At 41.6% G+C, this 19547-nt stretch overlaps 1 protein-coding gene across 13 annotated transcripts in view; it reads right to left on the bottom strand.

Moving 5' to 3' along the window:
• CTNND2 (catenin delta 2) overlaps window positions 1-19547 on the bottom strand; it is a 944995-nt gene that overhangs the window by 417184 nt on the left and 508264 nt on the right. For 7 of the 13 annotated variants that reach the window (XM_032278818.1, XM_032278821.1, XM_032278819.1 and 4 more), the window contains 2 exons: window positions 13564-13736; window positions 868-1426 (listed from right to left, as the gene is read on the bottom strand). The exons of the other annotated variants lie outside the window; for them this stretch is intronic. In XM_032278818.1, the coding sequence (XP_032134709.1) occupies window positions 868-1426; window positions 13564-13736 (732 nt within the window). The remainder of the gene's footprint in view (window positions 1-867; window positions 1427-13563; window positions 13737-19547) is intronic. 13 annotated transcript variants of the gene reach the window in all.

The raw sequence follows: 19547 nt of genomic DNA, 5'->3' as shown, positions 1-19547 counted from the left end.
CAGGTGTTTGAGAAGACAAAACATTAGTCTTTCAATCATGGTGTCTTGTTTAAGCTGAGCATATGGTGCTAACAGCAGAGAAGCGCCAGCTCAGCCTGGTCGCTGACGGGCATAACGACCACAGAAATGTCACCTCCTCTAAACTGGCAGAGGAAAGCAGGTTTCTCTCCCCCCGGCCCAGCCCCTCCCTCCCTGTAATAAAGCAGGTACAAATTAAAGGGACTGCATCATTGCTGACTTTGTCCCAAGTGTTCGGACACAAGTACATCCAATGGCAGGTACGGGAGAGTCCTTTAGTTTTCCCACTGTCTAATTTAGCAGAGATGCAAGCTAAATAAATGCAAGCCAAAACAAAAGTCGTAATTCAAGGCAATTCATTATTGGTTATTTTCCCACTACTATTGCAAACTATGCAAGCTGTATGTCTAATTTGGGAAAATCCCTTCCTTTTTCCACAATAAAACATAGGCAACTTACAGGTGACCCTGTCCATACTGCAACTGTTACTTGTTTGGCTTTTTTTCTAGATACCATCAACAGGCCTATGGGATGTTTTCCTAAATGTGTCTTACTTTCATGATTTAGTCTTTAGAACAGGTAGAGGGGCAGAGAAAGAAGAGAGGAGAGGAGAGAGTGAGGCAGGTGTTCGAGATTGAGACACCACATTACTCCCAAAGAGCAGTCACTGGCAAACTGCAGGGAAGACACTGAACTTGTTCCAGGGAAGCCCTGGAGTTCTCTACCTCCTGCCACTACTTCAAACCTGGCGGACCGCGCGCCCGGCTTCACTTCTGCTGGAGCCCGGCTGCGCCCCGCGCCCCCGCCACGCGCCCGGGGGAGCCGCGCCAGGTGGCAGCGAGCCTTTACCTGCCAGGCTGCCCGGCCTCTGGAGGGTGGCCGTGGCATACAGCTCCTGCGAGTGCTTGCTGTACTGCTCGGACGCGTGGACCAGGCGCTTGGTGGGCGACAGGGTGGCGTACGTGCCGATGGTGGAGCTCAGCTGGTGGATGGGCGAGGAGGAGATGGTGGACTGCACGGTGGGGGGCGAGGTCACGCGGATCGGGGACAGGCCGGCCGAGGACACGACGATGTTGATGGGCGAGCTGGTGCTGTAGGACTTGGCCAGGCGGCTGGGCGACTGCTTGGGCGAGGAGCCGCGCGGCGCGGCGTAGGTGGCGCCCTCGGGGGCCGAGCCGCCGCGCTGCAGCTTGGTGGGCGAGCCGCCCTGGGGCGCGGCCAGCGGGGAGCCCCCGCGCGGTGGCGCGGGCAGCGTGGAGCTGGAGTAGTAGAGCGCGGCGGAGGCGGGCGGCGCGTCGGGCAGGTGGAAGGCGCTGCCCAGGCTGGGCGCGAACGGCTCCCGCGGCGGCGGCGGCGGCGGCGGCGCGGGCTCGGGCCCCGCCAGGTGGCCGGCGCGGCTGGTCGTGCCCTGTGCCCGGGAGAGGAGAGAACACGCGCACTTAGCGAGGGAGAAGAACCCGGCCCACCCTGCCCAGCCCGGCCCCGAGCGCAGGGAGACACCCGGGACACCGCGGGCGCCCGGCAGCTTGGCGAGCCCAGCTGCGCTCGGGGCGGGACGCGAACCTGTGACCCGGCCTCTCCTGGGGCGGGTTTCTGGTCCCGACTCTGGCACAGGCCAGCTGACTACTGGAAGGAAGTCACGTTTGACAAGAGAAACCTGTGTTCGCTTACATGTCGAAGTTATTTCGGGAATAGCAGAAGCATCGCATTAGTCACGTACAGATTTTTAAAGGCCCCCGACAGGGTAATCATGATCTCCCTGGACGCGATCAAGATCTGTTAGTTTTAATGAGAAATTCGAGCAGTAAATCTTCTTCGGTCCCCACTTCCCACCCTTGCCTCAGGTCATTTCATTGGATACACTTTCTGCCTCCGAAAATAGTCCAGTTTCATACTTATCTGGAGAACATCAAGAATAAACATACTTCTTACAGTTTATTCTGCCGCTATTGCCGCGTGGATTCTTCTTTTTGGACAAAGAAAAGTTAAACGGAGGGAAAAATATTAAGTCAGAATGAATTCGCTTGGTCTTTTCAGCATTTAAAAAAAAAAATTCTAGAGGAATCAGAGCAATTGGAAATGAGAACACGAAAAAAAACCTCCCTTTTCTAGATTTTAACACTGAGCTCCCAATCTTTCAGCATCTTTCTCTCTCTCTCTAGCTCCCTTTAAGAGCCCCCTGCAGCTGTGTCTTCAAACTGAAAGCCAGTCGCCTCTCATTTATTTACAAGAACACAAAAGACAACAAGGGCTGGGGAGGAGCTGGAGAGACAGTTGGAGGGGAAAGCACTTTCCCTGAATCTGGTCCAGAGACAAATTTGCATTCCAATGAAAACACTACATTGTCAACCACTTCTGGGCAGGAGGTCTCAGATCTTCCAGGCTTTCCCTGGGGAGCCTACCGGTGTGAAAATGGGGTAGAATTGTACACTTAGTTGGAAAGAAGCTGGGAAGGAGGGTTTTGAAATGAGGGGTGGGAGGTAAGTGGGGAGGAGGACTCGGGAGAGATGGAGGGAAGGGAGGAAGAGAAGACTGAACAGATGCTAGCCATTAAAAGTTTCAATTATGCCTCTCCACCCGTTTTGGAATAGCAAGTGGCAAATAATAGACTGGGCACTTACATCTGCACATACACAGCCATTCCAAATTTTAGCTGGGATGTCAAGTTCATGTGCAGAGCTGAGGGAGTTAATTGAGCAATATTAAAATCCTGTATTAGGAGGAGCCTGGCATAGGAGGTAGATAAAACACTTTGGTGAGAGACATTCTCTATGCAGTGTGTATGTATGTGTATGCATATGTATTTATGTATGGTGTATATATTTTAAATATTCTCAGATACACACAAACACACATACAACCCATAAAGCAATTATTTTAACATTTAGAGTGAAAGTAAAATGTAAGCTCCATGAGTTTGTTCAGTGACGTGTCTCCAGCAACTAGAACAGGGTAGAGATACCAGGATTATTTGTGGAATGTTTCCTAGAGTTAGTCTCAAGGCTATGAGGGCCTTATGTGTGAAGGATGGGGGATGAACACTGCAGATGTGGGTGTGCTTACTCTGAACCCCAGAGAAATAGTCCAGCTTCATCCAGAGTCATTGAGGGGCAGCTTTGATGCAATTTTGCTTCTCTCCCAGTGGGCAGCTCTCAGCATGAAACGTATGTTAAATAGACTGGGCTTCTCAAATCTAGCTGTATATTACAATCTCCACGGTAGCTTTTTTTTTTTTTTTTTTAAAAAAAAAAAAAAAAAGAATCTCCATACTCATGGCTTAACATTGCTATTTAATTCAGTATCCCTGAAGGTGAGACCCATCTATCAGGTGTTTTTGGAAAGCTCAGCAGGTGATTTCAACTTGCAACCAAACATGAGTCCCAGCTGCCCCTAGACCAGTGGTTTTCAAAGGGAGGCCCCTGTTCCTGCAGCTGCAGCATCAGTGTGGAATGTCTTTTCAGTATTAAAAAACATTCTAGATGAGTCAGAGAAATCAGAATCATACCCCACCTTAACTCTGGGGGAGGGGCCGAGGGATCCGGATTTTAACAAGCACTCCCCCTGGTGATTACAGTGCTGGTCAAAGTTTGCCAACACTGCTCTAGAAGACACTTGGATTTGGAGGGTCTGGAGTGGGCCCCAGAGTCTGCATTTCTAACAATCTCCTAGAGCAGGCAGATGCTGCTGCTCTGAGAATTACTGCTAAGCTGCAGACATTTTTCTTCTGAAGCTCTCCTGGGGTTCCCTATCAACTGGGGCCTGAGTAACACTCAGCCATGCAGAACACAGCTGGCAAGTGATGGAAAAGCGTCTGACAAAAATTTCTGAAAACCCTTCACACAGGAACAAAATGAGAAAAAAGAACCCTTTCTCTAAGGTCTCAGGAGCACTCTCTGCTCCATGTTTACAACAAAACAAAACAATTTTGTTATATCTTGGATATGCCATATTAATAAAACAACCTTAGAGTACACTAATGATCCCATTAACAAACAGCATAATTTTAATAAGTATTAACTAAAGCATACAAATGTAAATGAGAATAATATTAAGTCATATTCATTAAATATCTAAATATTAGAACAACATGTATCCTGTGAAAATCCTAATACTTTTTACAAATATTTTCTTTTTCTTGTCACCTGTCAGCACATCTAGTGTCAGGAGTACTAAGTGCTCAATATGACTGTCTCCTACGTTTTCTAAATGGATCCCAAATCTGTAGAAGTTTCGAGAACTGCCGCATGAGCTGCAGACATTTTGACAAGCTACAGCAACCAATTAGAAAGTCTTTTAGATATTACAGGATCTTGTGAAATTGTGCAAATCATTTTGGTATGAGAAAAATAAAAATAAAATGTTATATACTGTTTAAGATAGTTAAGTGGTATTGTCCACTATGTACTAAAATGCAATTCCAAAAAGACCTCCTGAATCCATTTGTGTAAAAAGTCACCATCAACTAGAGAGTGTTCTCAGGAGCACCAGCTACATTGGTGAGTTACCAGCAGTGCTTTCTACACTGTAGAGAATGTTCTAAATCTGTACTGGTCAATATGGCACCACTGAACATATGGGCCAACTGACAGCTTGAAATGTGGCTAATCAGCTGAGGAACTTTAGTACACATGTCATTTTAATTAATTTAAACAGCCACATGCGACTAGTGGCCACCTTCTTGGACAGCACAGTTGTCTAATAAATAATCCAGGGGTGATATATTCCATTCCAATGGCTTATAGAGTAAAAATGCCTAAGAACTATGCTTTGGCTAAATAGAGAAATTTGTTTTGTAGCATCATTTGAATAAAAACAAAATTTGGGGAGCCTCTTTCTACTTTTGTGCTTACATTTTCTTCCATTACCTAATTTGATTTAGTAACTCTTAGCCAGTTAGGGATACCTGAGGCTGCCATTCAAGCCTGCTGCACAATCATAGGATAGTTTATTACTACCCATCATTTCATTAGAAATAGTAGAAACACATTTCAACACATATAGAATTGTACTCACTTTAGTGTCAGAAAGTTCAATTCTACCTTAAAAGTATGTTAGCACTCTAAAACTGCAAATCTAATTTTAAAGTTAGAATTCAAGTAAAGTTTCATTTTTTGTGTGTGTGTGTGTAAACTGAAGACTACTACACACTGCTTCTCTGGGGATATTTGGAAATGTGTGTGTGCATGCAAGGACGGCTGAAATATTTTTTTATTGATGTGTGGCTCTGAAAATAAAAAATGATATAACAAAGTTAGAAATACTTGGAATAGATTAAGCCCTAACCTTGGTCACCAATCTAGGCTGTTGGCAGAGACAATTCTTGACTCGGTCTTCATTCTCAGCCGTTTGGATCAGTCTCAGCCCAGAGGGATACTTTGTCTTTCTCACCCCTTCAAAATAAGAAACCCATCTATGAGAAATGAATAAGGAAGCAGGATGTTCACAGATAAGCAACTCCATCAAGGAGATGTTCTGACTAAATAGTTTTAACAGGCAGAGTATGGCGCACCTTCAATATAGTGCAGTTCCTGCTTCCCTTATGGAAAATTTTCAAGAAAAATATGGAACACTAACTCATCAAAGCTATTCCAAATTGTTTCATCTGTATACATATGTTTCAGATGAGTCAGGTTTAGGATATATTCAAGGTCACACTTTTTACATTATATTGTATATGTGTATATACTTAGTGGTATATTGAGTCCTCTTGTGTAATTGTAGATGCATTTATACCTATTCTATAGAACTGCTTAAGGGGAGGATGTATTTACGAAGTGTAGTAGAAAAAATATTGAAATGGGAAGTTAGGGAATACATACATTATTCTAACAGCCATTGATTAACAGTACTCCAGTTCGATGCAGTAATTTACTCACTGACTCAATAAACCATTAAAAGCGCCTACTACAGGCTGGGCATCCCTACTCTGAAAATCCAAAATCTGAAATCCAAAAATCCAAAACATTTTGAGCACTGATGTGAATGTCACAGTAGAAAATTCTACACCTTTGCTTTCTGTGGGTTTAAGGTAATATAAACTTTGTTTCATCTATATTATTTAAAATGTTGTATAAACTTACCTTCAGGCAGTAAGATATATATGAAATACAAATGAATTTTGTCTTTAGACTTGGGGGGGTTCATCCCCAATATATCTTATTATGTATATGCAAGTATTCTAAAATCTCCCCCCAAAAACCTGAAATCCAAAACACTGCTGGTCCCCTGCATTTAAACAGGGATGCTTGACCTGTCTGTGCCATGTACAAATGAGGAGTTTGTTTTTGAAGAGTTCTCAATACTTCCCTTATATGGAGTATTTTACTTTGATGTGATTTTGGAGATCTATCAGTATATTTTTGTTTGTGCAGAATACTATGTAGCTCACAATTATGACATTGTTCTTGGGGAAGTAGGAGCCCCTGAGAATATGGCACTCTTCAACAAGAGAGTGGCACTGGTCTCAGTGCTGAGCACATTTGCTTCCAGATTTTTTCATGCTGAATCTTCTATGAAGGGGGTAGGAATGGCAGAGGAATCATAAGGGGGCAATTCTCAGAGCTTGAAAATTTATCTAATCCTCATTCTTTGGGGATCTAGCAGTGCAAACAAAACAAAACAAATCCCCCCAAGGGTTCTATCCAGTTAACAAGAGACTTGACAGCCTGTAATCTCTGAGGAATCTTGACTTCCAATCATGAGTAAGCCCTGTCACTGAGCAAAAGCACATTTTATAAGCAGGCCCATGATTTATGAGCAGTCCTGTGAAGATGCATTTAGACCTGCCAAATTTCCCTAAATTGTCAGCAAGGCCCCCAGTTCTGGGACAGGAGGCATATTTGCCCAGGATGCTGGGCAGCCAGGCCAACAATGTCAGGAATGGAGAGCTGGAGCCCCTGTTTTGTGGCTTCCCTGAGTCCAGCTTAATGGGATCAGCAGTCTGCACCCGCACCCACTGTATTCAACTCTTTCCATTTTCCTGGGATTACAACCAGACTGGCAAATCTAGTTACTAATGATGTCTTCCTTTCCCGGATAATGTTGGTCGGTGGCACCTAAGGTCACCGCAGGGAGCAGTACCCGCGTGCAAGCACAGGGTTATGACAGGTGCATCTGGGGAGCACATTCAAAGGAAGCCACAGGCCACGGGGCCAGGGCCACAGAGGAGTCAAAAACACATGAATGTGGCCACAGACTGGGGGAGGAAGAAATTGGAGCTCATGTGTGAGGAAGCTGTCTCAATGCAGAGCGGTTTAAGTTGTGATACGGCCACGAGAAAGTAAAAGCAATGACAAAATGTACTCCTTCCATGTTAAGAAAGGCTGGATCAATCCTGCATAATAAAAAACAGGGCATGGTTGAAAGATGACATCTTCAAAGAAGTCATCTTTCTACTGAGAGCACTCTGGTAGTGTAACTGGGTCATACCAGCTCTGTGCTGCTGATTAACTGTTTTGAGAAATTCCTGCACTTTCCCAGTGTAACTTTGTCTAGAGCTTTGGGCTTGTGCACAAAGACAGTCAAGGCCATTTACTCTCACAGCTTTGAAACATGAAGAAATCACCAACTCCAAAATGCAAACAACTGTATTTAGTACTGTATGAAATGCTCCCAAAATATAGTGCAATTAGAACAAAGTTACATCCCCAAGTAACTTGTGCGCCTTGCACTTACTCTCTGGAATGTAATGAATTTGCCTGAGCATGCCCACCCCTGCTCACAAAATGCTGAAAAATTTTCTTTTCAAACCGTCTTCCAAAAAGGAACACCATTCTTTAATTCCAAAGGAAGAAAGTCTTGGGACTGTGATAAAAGTTTGATTTTGGAAATAGCTAAATGAAATCATCCAGGACCTTGTTTAATGATTCTCTTGAGGGGTGCTGGTTTTGCTAAAAGCTTTTGGTAAAAGCTAATATGTGACATAAGCCCCTATGTGCAGTTTATACACCTTCCCTGAAGTCATCACCACTGTGATCACTACTGTTGGTAAGGAAGGAAGGGCTGTGTTTGATCACTACTGTTGGTGGTGATGTCCCACAGACGCTGAAAGGTGGCGTCCAGAACAGCCCGAACTTAAGTAACTGAAAAACCAAGGTACTTGGAAGAAAGTCCTTTCCTCAGATGGGAACATCCCAGTCAAGAGACCCATAACAGCAACGATATCCCTGGAAATAATAAGAGAAACCACCCTCACTAATTTCTCTCTGCCCAAAGGTCTCAAAATTCTGATAGTGGGGGAGAGAAAGAACAAGAGAGAAAGCAAGAGAGGGAAATTTTGCAAACGATTTTATCTCTGCCACTGCCGTTAGGAGGAGGTGGCAATGGATTCACTTCCTCAGGTCTCTAAGTCAGAAGGGCACACATGGTGATGTTGATTTTTGCATCCTTGGGTACTGATTTTTCCAACACTTTGACCCCTCTTTAATGAAAGTTGATTAGGATCATTATCAGTAAATGCTCTGAAAAGCATTTCATATGTTCATATGGCCATTTCTGTGGTCTACCAGTGGAAGGAAAATAGAGAAGAAAGAAATAAAACAACAACATAAGTATCCTATGAATTTATCTTAAAGAATAGGTCATGAGAGATTTTTTGATGGCAACTCTTTCTTAAAACCTACATGAGCACTGGCAAAATATGCTACACAGAACTTTATTTCAGCAAAAGGCTCATTTAATATAACCGTAATGGCCCAAATATATGCTTGGAAGAGAAAATGTTTTATCAAAACACACACACACCATCCCTGCAATGAGAAAGCTTTCCGTTATTGAAGCCAAACTAAATACACTTATCCTGGAAAGAGAAAATAGAGAGAAAAGACTTTAAAGCAAAGCAAGGAATGGGGATTCACAATAGATAGTCATCCTGAAACCATCTTAGAAACAAATACTGTGCCACTTGTCTGCAAATATGCCAAGGGAAATATGTGAAACAATATGAATTCTCTTCTAAATGTTGCATAATGTATATATTTACATCTAAAAAATCTCTGCAATTTTTATGTTTTCCAAAATTATTGGTGACTTTTCTCTGCAAGTTTTACCTACCAAGAACTTCTTTCCTAATTAAGCAGACAGGAATGAAGTAATATTGGCTGTCTTTACCACCTTTTTTTTTTTTTTTTTTCTGACAGAGTCTTGCTCTGTCACCCAGGCTGGAGTGCAGTGGCGTGATCTCGGCTCACTGCAACCTCCACCTCCCGCGTCCAGTTGATTCTCCTGCCTCAGCCTCCTGAGTAGCCGGGATTACAGACACATGCCGCCACATTCAGCTAATTTTTTGTATTTTTAGTAGAGACGGGCTTTCCTTGTGTTAGCCAGGATGGTCTCAAACTCCTGACCACGTGATCCACCTGCCTCGGCCTCCCAAGGTGCTGAGATTATAGGCGTGCTCCACTGTGCCCAGCCAACCGCCCTTTTTATTCAACACTCAGGACATAGGTGTTTACAGGGAACCTTATTCTGCCTTCAACTTCCCCACCCCTTTGGCCTTCACATCCACCTGACATGAGTGTGCACCAATAAGCAATGTTCTAAACACAATGAACACATTTCCCTCTGAAAGAAGTGAGCAGATGGTGTATTTATGATCATGATATAGCATTAATGAGGACTTTTAAGACATAAAAGTCAGCACAACATTAAATAGATAAGCCAGATCGAAAAGAAAAGGAAATTTTGTTTCTCAAAGTGTATCGCTTTTCTAGAATACCTACCACTGTTCAGTTTTATTTTAGAGAACTATCATACAATTCTTAATTTCTTACACCAAATAGGTCATTTCCCTAAGATTGCAATTGTGGGCACTGTTCAATTCTACCAGAGAATATGTGAAGATTTTTAAGTCTTTAGGCTCGTGTACTCCTTTGCCAGTGCTCTGTCTACAGATGTATATTTTCATATTTCTTGCGTAGTTTCTTTTTTTTTTGTTTGAGGGACAAAATGCTTGGTGAGACATTTTATGTTTGGACATGGGCAAAACCAACATATTTAGAGTTGGTTTTTGGATCATCTTTTCCAGAAGCTTTATATTTAGCATTTCATATAATCCAATGGAAATTTTATGTAAGTGGAAGCAGGAAAAACCTGGAGGAAAGCCAATCTCTTTATCTTCTAACTCATCCACAAACCTGTATAGAATAATTATAAAACATCAGGCTGACGTTGGTGGAACTTGATGGATATCTGGTAAGCCCTGGGTCAATTACGAGGGAAATGGAGGTAAGTCTTGCACTGTTCTCACTCTTGCAGCAGGGCAATCTAATAGGAAGAGACAGACTTAGGTGCAACTAGCTGTAGGATATCACTTACTATATGACAGATGATGCTCGTAACACATAAGGTAGGTCATGTTGTTCCTCTGCTTGAAATTTTCTCCTGGCTCCTTACTTCACTCCCTGTAAAAGACGGGATCCTACCAATGACCCAGCTGGTTTCCCATCACCTCACAACTTCCGCAGCCCACTGTAGCCACCCTGGCATCCTTGCTGCTCCATCAGCATATGGGCTGCCCCATCCAGGGGCCACTGCATTTACTGTGCAGAGGGAGCCATATAGCTTCCTTCCTCTTCTCCATGTATTTGCCCAAAAGTCTCCTCGAGGTCCCATTCATGCTGCACTCTCCCGTGCACTTTGGATCTTGCTTACCCTATTCTGTATCCATTTCCTTCCCATAGAAACCATCACTTCCTGCTGTACTGTGCAATTTACTCATTTGCTGTGTTGGTTTTCTGCATTTCCATCCCTGCTGCTACAATAGAAGTTCCTTAAGGACTGGGATCATGTCTCTCTTCTTCACTTCTCCATCCCAAGCATAAAGGCTCATGGCATCAATTGGCACATGATAAACATCTTGAATGCATCACAACCTAGACACACCAAGATGAAGGTTGACCTGGAGGAAGCAGGGGCTGTGGAGGAGTGACCTATACAACTTGTTTAGAGGCTGGGGTGGGAACTGGCAGCACAGCTGAGCAGAGTCCTGGCAGTGTGGAAAGGATATCTATAAATCTGCTCAGATCACTTTCTAGGATGGCATTGGGATCTGATAAGAAGGATAGTCCACTTTCTGTCCTCTGGACCAGCTCCATGAACTCATCCTAAGTCTCAGAAGAATGATTTTTAAGGATTTTAGTTGGAGTAGCATCAGAGAACAAATATTTTGGCAATTTGGGTGACTTACAGTTTGACTTTTGGGCTGATAAGTTGGGGAATGCAGGTTACACACATATAATCAGGGCCTGTGGTAAATCCCGGTGATGATCACTGAATAAGCATTTATTATGCTCAATACATATTTTTAAATACTGAAATTAGAATCTCTGAGCATTTATAATACTCCTTTGAAATTGCATTTAAATTTATGAACCAGATTAAAAAAAATCGTTGCTTTACCTTAGAATTACAGTTTTTTAGACAAAAAAATTGAAGATTTTTGTATTGATTGATTACTGACCATACTTGCTTGGCCTGACATCATTAGCCAGAATTTGAATTGCATTAGCCCTCGTAGCAATTTATGATTACAGGATATTCTAAAAATTAACCTAGCCTTGAAGGAATAAGATTTAACACAGATAAGACTTTTGAAAAGAAGGAATCACACACTTTGAAAAACCATTCAAATAGAGGGATGTGAACAATAGTGTTATTATTGGAATGGAATGCGGCCTCCATTCTCTCAAGGGTATAGCACTAAAAGCAGAGTGAAAATGCTGGCTTATTTGTTGAACGTTTCTCTGACATTACATTGAAGCCACAGGCCCTACAGAATATTCAATAAGCATGGCTTTCATACTTCAGCACACGGCTGAAGTAAATCATGGTACCAGTATCTACCACTGAGCTAAATAAATGAGAGTTCAGATATTCCACAATGGCTTCCCTTCTGTTAGCAGAGCGAATTAGAACATTTCAAGTCCTGGTTTGAATATTCAGACCTGTGCATCCTACCCACTACCAGGTAAGTGAGTTTACCAGTAACCTTTCCCCAAGCTTAAGTTGTATCTTTGAACATTGACATTTATCGACGTCTTCAAACTATAACTCTGATGACTTCAAATATAGAGCTTTGATGATTTTATAACTTAGTAACCCTTTCTGATTAAACTTTAAAGCAAAGTGGAATATGGGTGGAGGGACAGGCCCTTCATCTCAGTGAAATGTTTGATCAGTTCCTCTTACCCATATCCCTATCATTCAGCATTGTGAGAAGGCAAAACTCGCAAAGCCACTGATGAACAAGGATGTTGCTGGAAGAAGGTAATTGCATTTTCAAAATGGTTTCTGGCATAGTCATTTAACTTTAGTAGTGGAAATCCAAATAAACTTTCAGTTCCTGCTTCAATAATGTTAATGTCACATAAATGGGCACACAGTAGTGCCCGTAACATACCAGGCTGTTTTAACCCTCTTTGCCTCTCACCTCTGCATTCATTTCTTGGGGACATGTGGCCTGCCAGGCACTACTGATATGAAGATGAAAAAAGCCCTGCCCTCAAGTAGCTTTCAGTTTAGTTAGAGAGATGCATGGATGGATAACATCAATACATTGGTGAAAGAGATGGGCTCAGGGGTTACAGAGGCAGTGGTGCATAGTGAACATTTCAGAGCAAGGATTCCTGGAAGAGACAGCATTCAGTAAGTGCATAAGGGCTGAAACTAACTTTGTCAGCTGAAAACGTGGTGTGGGGCTCGCAGCTCTTCATTCCAGAAACAAAAGCACAGAGGTTAAAAGGGCTCATGTTGCTGAAAATAAGCTTAAAACAAGACAGCCTTCCAATAAATTAACTCTGGTGGGATGATCCAATATGTCTTGTATCTCAAAATTATAAAAGCCAAAATATATGCATGCCCTCTCTCCTCCCTTTATGTATAATAACATTTACATCTTTCTTGAAAAAAAAAATCACTTCCAGATTGGTAGCTGCTTCTTTTTACAGAGTTGGTTTTAACTGCAGCTAATGTGTTTGTGCAGTGAAACTATACGATCAAGCATATGCCTTAAATAAACAATAGAAGGCACATTTAAAAATCAGACCTCACAAAATGTCACTGTACCTAAACTCATCACAATTATTTTCCAAACAGTTCTGTTTACCTGATTACACACTTATAGTATGTTTCTTAATATTAAAATCAAAAACCCCAAAGAACAATCCCATGCTTTTTTTAGGAGACAAAATACTCAGTATTTTTTCTGAGTACACTCACAAACTCAGAATGTGTGTCATATTTATATCACATATAGACCCAGAAAGAGTAACTAGACTCACATTGACATAGTCACACAGGGAAACATATACAAGACAGGTATAGCATGAACAACACACAGGTATTTCTAAAGGAAATGTTTAGAATTTAGCATGACTCCATAATCATGTTTTATTATTTCCTTCCTTCGTTCACAGCACCAAAGGGCATCTTCCCTCAAGTTGAGGGACACACCTATGAAAATGCAGGCTGGATCTCACATCCCCTGCATGCCCGTTCCCCACCTGTCCCCTTGGAGTCCACTGATACCACACAGCACTGGGTACCTACCTGGCTGAAGCTCTGGCCCGCAGCTCGGGCTTGTGTGCCTCGGGCCGGGAGCTGTGAAGGGGTGGTTTCCCCCAAGGCCAGGGTCTGGTTGCTATGGTAGCTGGCCGGATACTGGAAAGACCCTTCAGGTTTGGAATTGAGCTGAAGTGCACTCTGGGAGAGCAGGCTGGGCCCTGCATTGAAAGTCATTTAGAGCAGTCAGTGACAGTCTCAGTGAAGCAGAAATGACATGTATTATTTATTGAGAGTAGCCTAGAATTATCACATGCACATGATTCCAGCCATCCACGCTTAAAATTCTGAGAACTAAAATGACCATATAATTCGACTCCAGCTCTCAAATGAGGTTTTTTTTTTTGGTGCTGGTGGTTTAAAAGTTCTCAAAGGAGTGGATTTTTCAAATGATCTCATCCTGACCTACATAGAGACATTTCTTATGAGACAAATTAGTTAATCAAGTAGTTATTTTGGGATCAGACAATATCAGAAACATGAAATAATGTAAAAGTCTACTTTTTGGTACCTGTTAATTTTGGTAACATAATTATATTCCTACTTAATGATCGAGATGCTAAAACAATCAAAACCTTCCAATCACCAACAAATTCTATTGTATAAATAGTGATGTAATACCTCAGTGCCTGAAGGGCAGACAGTGTTTAAAATATTAATAGCTCTTTGTACAGTGTGGAATTAACTGTCGTCTCACATAATCTCCAATGACTAGTTACCTTCACCAACACAGCAATGCACAGTAGGAGAACAAAGACAAGACACAGCATTTAATTGGTACCACGAATGTAGCTGATATTATAAGGGATGAAGAATCAGGTTCTAGTCTTATTTAATTATATGCTGCATATGAAATTCTGTTTTGTTTTCTTATATTCTATTTAGATGAGATCCTTGCAAACATTTTCCCATTTTTTTAAAAAAACACATTTTATTTGATAGAATTGAATACTCTCTTTGGGGATCAAGTAAGTATGGAGGAGCCTGAATGTGCTTGCTACTTTCCCATTGTGTGTGTTTGAGAGGGGACTCAGACAAGAAGAGTGTGTTAGTGGCAAGAACTTAGCAATACAAGTTTACCCCGTCTCTTTGCACCATAGAACAAAGTCACGTTTCAATGGAGTGTAATAGTATACACACAGACTGCAGCATAATCATGAAATCATTCTGGATCCTCCTCTTTGGCTGTTTTAGACAATAGTATCCCTTCTCATAAGTATGACCAAATTTCAAGTTCCTTATTTTTTATTTTTAAGAATGGAACATGACTTTATATTTCAAATGAGACACTAGAGGTAACATGACATGGATCACCTGTGCATAAAAATAATGAATCCTCTTTTAAGTAACATTGGTTCATAAAATCTTTGGCACTTAAAGCTCCCCATTCCCTCTAATTTTCTGATGGAAATCTGAAACAACATGAAGATATTTTTTTCATCAGTATTTGAAACAACGTGAAGATAAATTTTCATCAATATTTCATATTGAATAATATGCCAATTAGCTAGTACAATTATTTTGGAATCTATGCAGTTTCTGGAAAAAAAGGTAAGCAAGGAAATAAAAGTGTTTTCATCCAGCCACAAGTTAATCATAAAGGGCATAACAAAAGGATGGTCACAATCCCTTTACTTTTTTTGTGTTTGATCGAGTCTTGCTCTGTCACCCAGGCTAGAGTGCAATGGCACAGTCTAGGCTCACTGCAGCCTCTGCCTCCAGGGTTCAAGTGATTCTCCTGCCTCAGCCCCCCGAGTAGCTGAGACTATAGGCGTGCACCACCATGTCCAGCTAATTTTTGTATTTTTAGTAGAGACAGGGCTTCATCATGTTGGCCAGGCTGGTCTCAAACCCCTGACCTCGTGATCTGCCTGCCTCAGCATCCCAAAGTTCTGGGATTACAGGTGTGAGCCACCATGTCCAGCCTCTTTACTTTTAATTTAGGAAACCCAGTCCTGAGAAAACAGTATGTACCAGACGGTAAAGTTTCCAATAGCATGGAAAAAAAATCATTTATTCCATCCTGATGGTATTATAGGACTAATCACTGAATATAAGGAAGTCTCTGAGGGGAGATGCATTTAGAGTTTTATTCTGGGTGTCAGTAACATATTGTCTCCATTATGCTATGGAAGCTGCCAGGAGACTGTCAGTAAAGTGGAGGAGAAGAAGGTGGGCACTGGGAAGACAGTGACAACTGTGGCTAAGGGATTTACCTGTGGTCCCTCCGGAAGGTCACAGCTGAATGGTAGGAGTGAGCTATGGCAGAAAAGCAAAGGCCCTTTCGGTTGGGTGGTCGCCATGGTGGGCAGGCCAGAGGGCTACCCACAAAGCCTTTCTTAGCTCTTTCTTTTTTGTACAGTCTACCTGGGCACAATGGCTTGCACTGGCCACACTCCCCTCCCACCTTGAGATAGTAATGCATCTCAAGGGCAAGGAAGGCTAAAGCAGATACAATGACAGTGTACAGACGTTTGGAAATATCAACAGAATGATGTAAATAAAATAAACATAAAATCTTTAATTTCATGTAAGTCATTTGGCATTATCTTAAAACAGATAGTTGCATATCCTCATTATTTGTCCTTAAAATAGATTGTGGGAATTGCTTTGATGAACTTTTTTAAGTATATAGTTAGCAAGTTAAAAAACTTTGTATATTCTGAATACACTCAAACGATCATCTCCAGAAACTTACAAATGCTGTCTGTACAGGATCTTCTAATGACAATGTAAAGTCCCTTTTCAAAAGAATTTCAATTAAAAATATGGTTTACTTGCTCCCAGAATATATATGATAGAATAATGAAATCTGTTCATCTTTAATAGAATTAGTTGTGTATTTGATCAGTACTCAATGAAAACTAAAGATTTTCAATCACATTATTCATACTTATCAAGCACTGAAACCTAGATGTACTCTGACAAAATAATTGCAACAATGAGCAATGTATCAGAATGTTACAACACTGACATATCACCTGGCAAAGACAGAACTGTCAGGACAATAGCCAAAACCATGCAGGCATTTTAGAATGATCCTTTTCCATTGCTCACTAGGTTTTAAGTCAGTGTCATTTAGGCATTCACATTTTAGAGAGCATAGACATATGAATATATGAAACAGGTTAAAATTTTAGGACAATTCTTAATTACTTTATAACGAAAGCACAATTTGCATGTAACTAACTTTCGATTAGCTTTGTTAATAGTACTGTGCATTGAGGCAGAAAATACAAATTTGCCAAGGATTTAAACAGCATTTATAGCTTTAGGCTTTAAATTATGATTTTTTTTTGGCCAGAACTTTTGACTTTTTATCAAGCCTTCCTTGGGCTAGAGGTAAAACTAGGCTGCAGTCCTGAACCTATGGAATATATGAGCTGAAGGATGGGGAGTAATATGGGAAGAAATGGTAGAGGAAGAGAAAGAGACTGGGCCCAGGGAAACAAGATATTGTCTTTCATGAAATGATTTCCGGACGACATCTAAACTGTGAGCAGCAGTGGATCATCATGTCCTTCTTGGCCACAGAAAGCAGAAGCCATGCTCCAGGTGGCCTTCAAGACACTGACCTGGTCACAGTGGCTTCTTTGACCATTCTGTCCCTTCTCCATGATGGGTCAGTCTTCAGAACTGAGCCCAAGGGTTTTCTCAAAATGAATCACCCTGTGAGCCAGGAAGAGGAGGTGAAACCATTTCCTGATAAATTGATAATGCTTATGACAGTTTTCTGTCTTTGTTCTGAACAAAACCGACTAGTCTTAACTGGAAAGAGAGAAGAAATTCCAAGGGAACTACAAAGTTGATCCCATGAATCCTAGGAAGATACATGAAGCAAGGATCTTGAGTATAACACCAATGTCTCAATATGTTTTCACGTATAAGAATTAGAGACTACACAGCAACCTGTGAAAAAAAACTGTGTGATCTTCATTTTTCCTATAAGTACAAGCAGAGGCAGAGAGCAGTTACATTGTCAGCCAGTGTCACACACATGGTAACATGAAGAAGGGGCGTGGACCTTTATCTTCTGTCTCCAAGTCCAAAAGTTGTTGTTGTTTAACATCAAAGCACTGTCTCTTTAAGTCATATATACATGTCAGCAGTTTAAGGTTGAAAAAGTCCTGTGTCTACAGAAATCCACTTATTTGCAGGAGAAATCTTCATGCCTCAGATTTTGGTACTTCTCCAGTGAACTGCTGCTTACAGATTCCAGGTGCTGGTTAGAGGAAACTCACTGTCCACTGCGAGTGGGACAAAATCAATCTCGGAAGATGTGGAGGTTGAAATGTTAATTTTCTGCATTAAATTCAGACCCACTTATAGGTCATATCAACACAGACACTATATAACACAGACACAAAATAGCCAGCTGCTTCTGATCAGATTAGCTGAATATTTGAGAGTTTCCATGATTATGTGCACTTGTTCTGTCTGCACAGTTTTGAAGAGACTTTATGTGGAATTGCTAATATTTTCCTGCTTTAGCTGAACATCTGCCTTAGAATACAGGAGATCTTCAATTGAAGTATATACTTTGTAATAATAAAGAAGAAGACATAGGTCTACAATGTGGCATTTCCAAGTTATTCTATGAGTCACAACCACACTAATGGAGTATCTGAATGTGTGTTGAAAAAAATTGAAGACTGGATGTCAGCAGACCTGGGCTCTAGCCCATCTTCATATTTATACTACCATAGATGATGATGACAAATATGATAATGACAGTGACAGTAATGATCAGTTAACCTTTTCTGAGTACTTATGAAGTTCCAAGGACTGTCCTGAGCAGTTTCCATCTACGAACTCATTGAATTTTAATGACATCTAAGTGAGGAAGGTACAACCACTCCCACTGATGTTGAGGGAACTGAGGGATCCGCTAACTGAGACCTCACAGCTACTGGTGGGCCTGGGCTTGGCTTCAGAGTGTGTATTCGTAACCGCATTTCATGATTTTGTCTCTACAAATTTGAATCTTTCCAAATTTGAACATTTAATAAGATCATGGAAGTGCACAGGCTTGGAAAAATTTAAACTGCTACAGGAATATCAGTTATTGTTATTATTATCTGATTATCTAATTGCATATCCACAAGGTTGGACAATAATAAAACCTTCACTGGGATTTTTTTGGTCTTAAAAACCTTATTGCAAGACTGTCCCACACATCACTCATGTTTTCTTTCAACAACCTGCCGGCTTTCACCTTACAAACAAGACAAGACATACAAGGCATAGCTCATTCAAATGGCCTGAATGCAATAAAACAACAACAAAACTAATGTCAGAGTAAACAGATGAGAAATTAAAGTCTTTTGGCACTTAGAGACAGTTCTCTGTTTCCTTAGCCTGAAATTCTTTTCTTCATCAACCTCAAAACTCATTCTCAAACTTAAAGTGCTACTTAAATGTCACCTCCTCCAAGCAGCCTGCCCTGGTGATGCCTGATTGCACACAGGGAAAACGAACCCTGCACCCATCATGCTATCTTATAACCCTGAAGAGAACAGACTCTGAGAAATTTTCATTATTTAAGACAAATGTGCACAGTGTTAACAACAGGATCTTGGGAAGGAGGAATGAAAGCAGGGATTCTAGACGTGTAAGGTGATGGCAGCAGGACATCATTGAGATGCCAGGGAGAATAGCGACCAGGAGTCTCTTCCAGTGCAGGGAAAGGAAACTGGCAGTAATTGAGGACATTTTCACTGGGGGAAGGGGCAGCATTGGGTATGGAGAGAAAGGTGCACATTTAAGAGATATTTTCAAAGAAAACTTCATCAGAATTAGTGACTAAGGGAACACGAAGTGAAGGAGAGTCAAAAATGACTCAACCACTTCACCCATTCACTGGAAGGACAATGCCACCCACACTGCACTAGGTGGGTGGGAGTTTCCCAGAGCACAGAGTAAGTTCTTCCCAGCAATCCGTGAGGCAGCATGGCACTGGCTTACCCAGGGGC

Source organism: Sapajus apella, unplaced genomic scaffold (assembly GCF_009761245.1).
Source record: "Sapajus apella isolate SASKATOON/1434 unplaced genomic scaffold, GSC_monkey_1.0 scaffold11, whole genome shotgun sequence".
Lineage (NCBI taxonomy): Eukaryota > Metazoa > Chordata > Mammalia > Primates > Cebidae > Sapajus > Sapajus apella.
The sequence above is the reverse complement of the archived record's forward strand: the minus strand, read 5'-3'. Positions and strand labels throughout refer to the sequence as shown.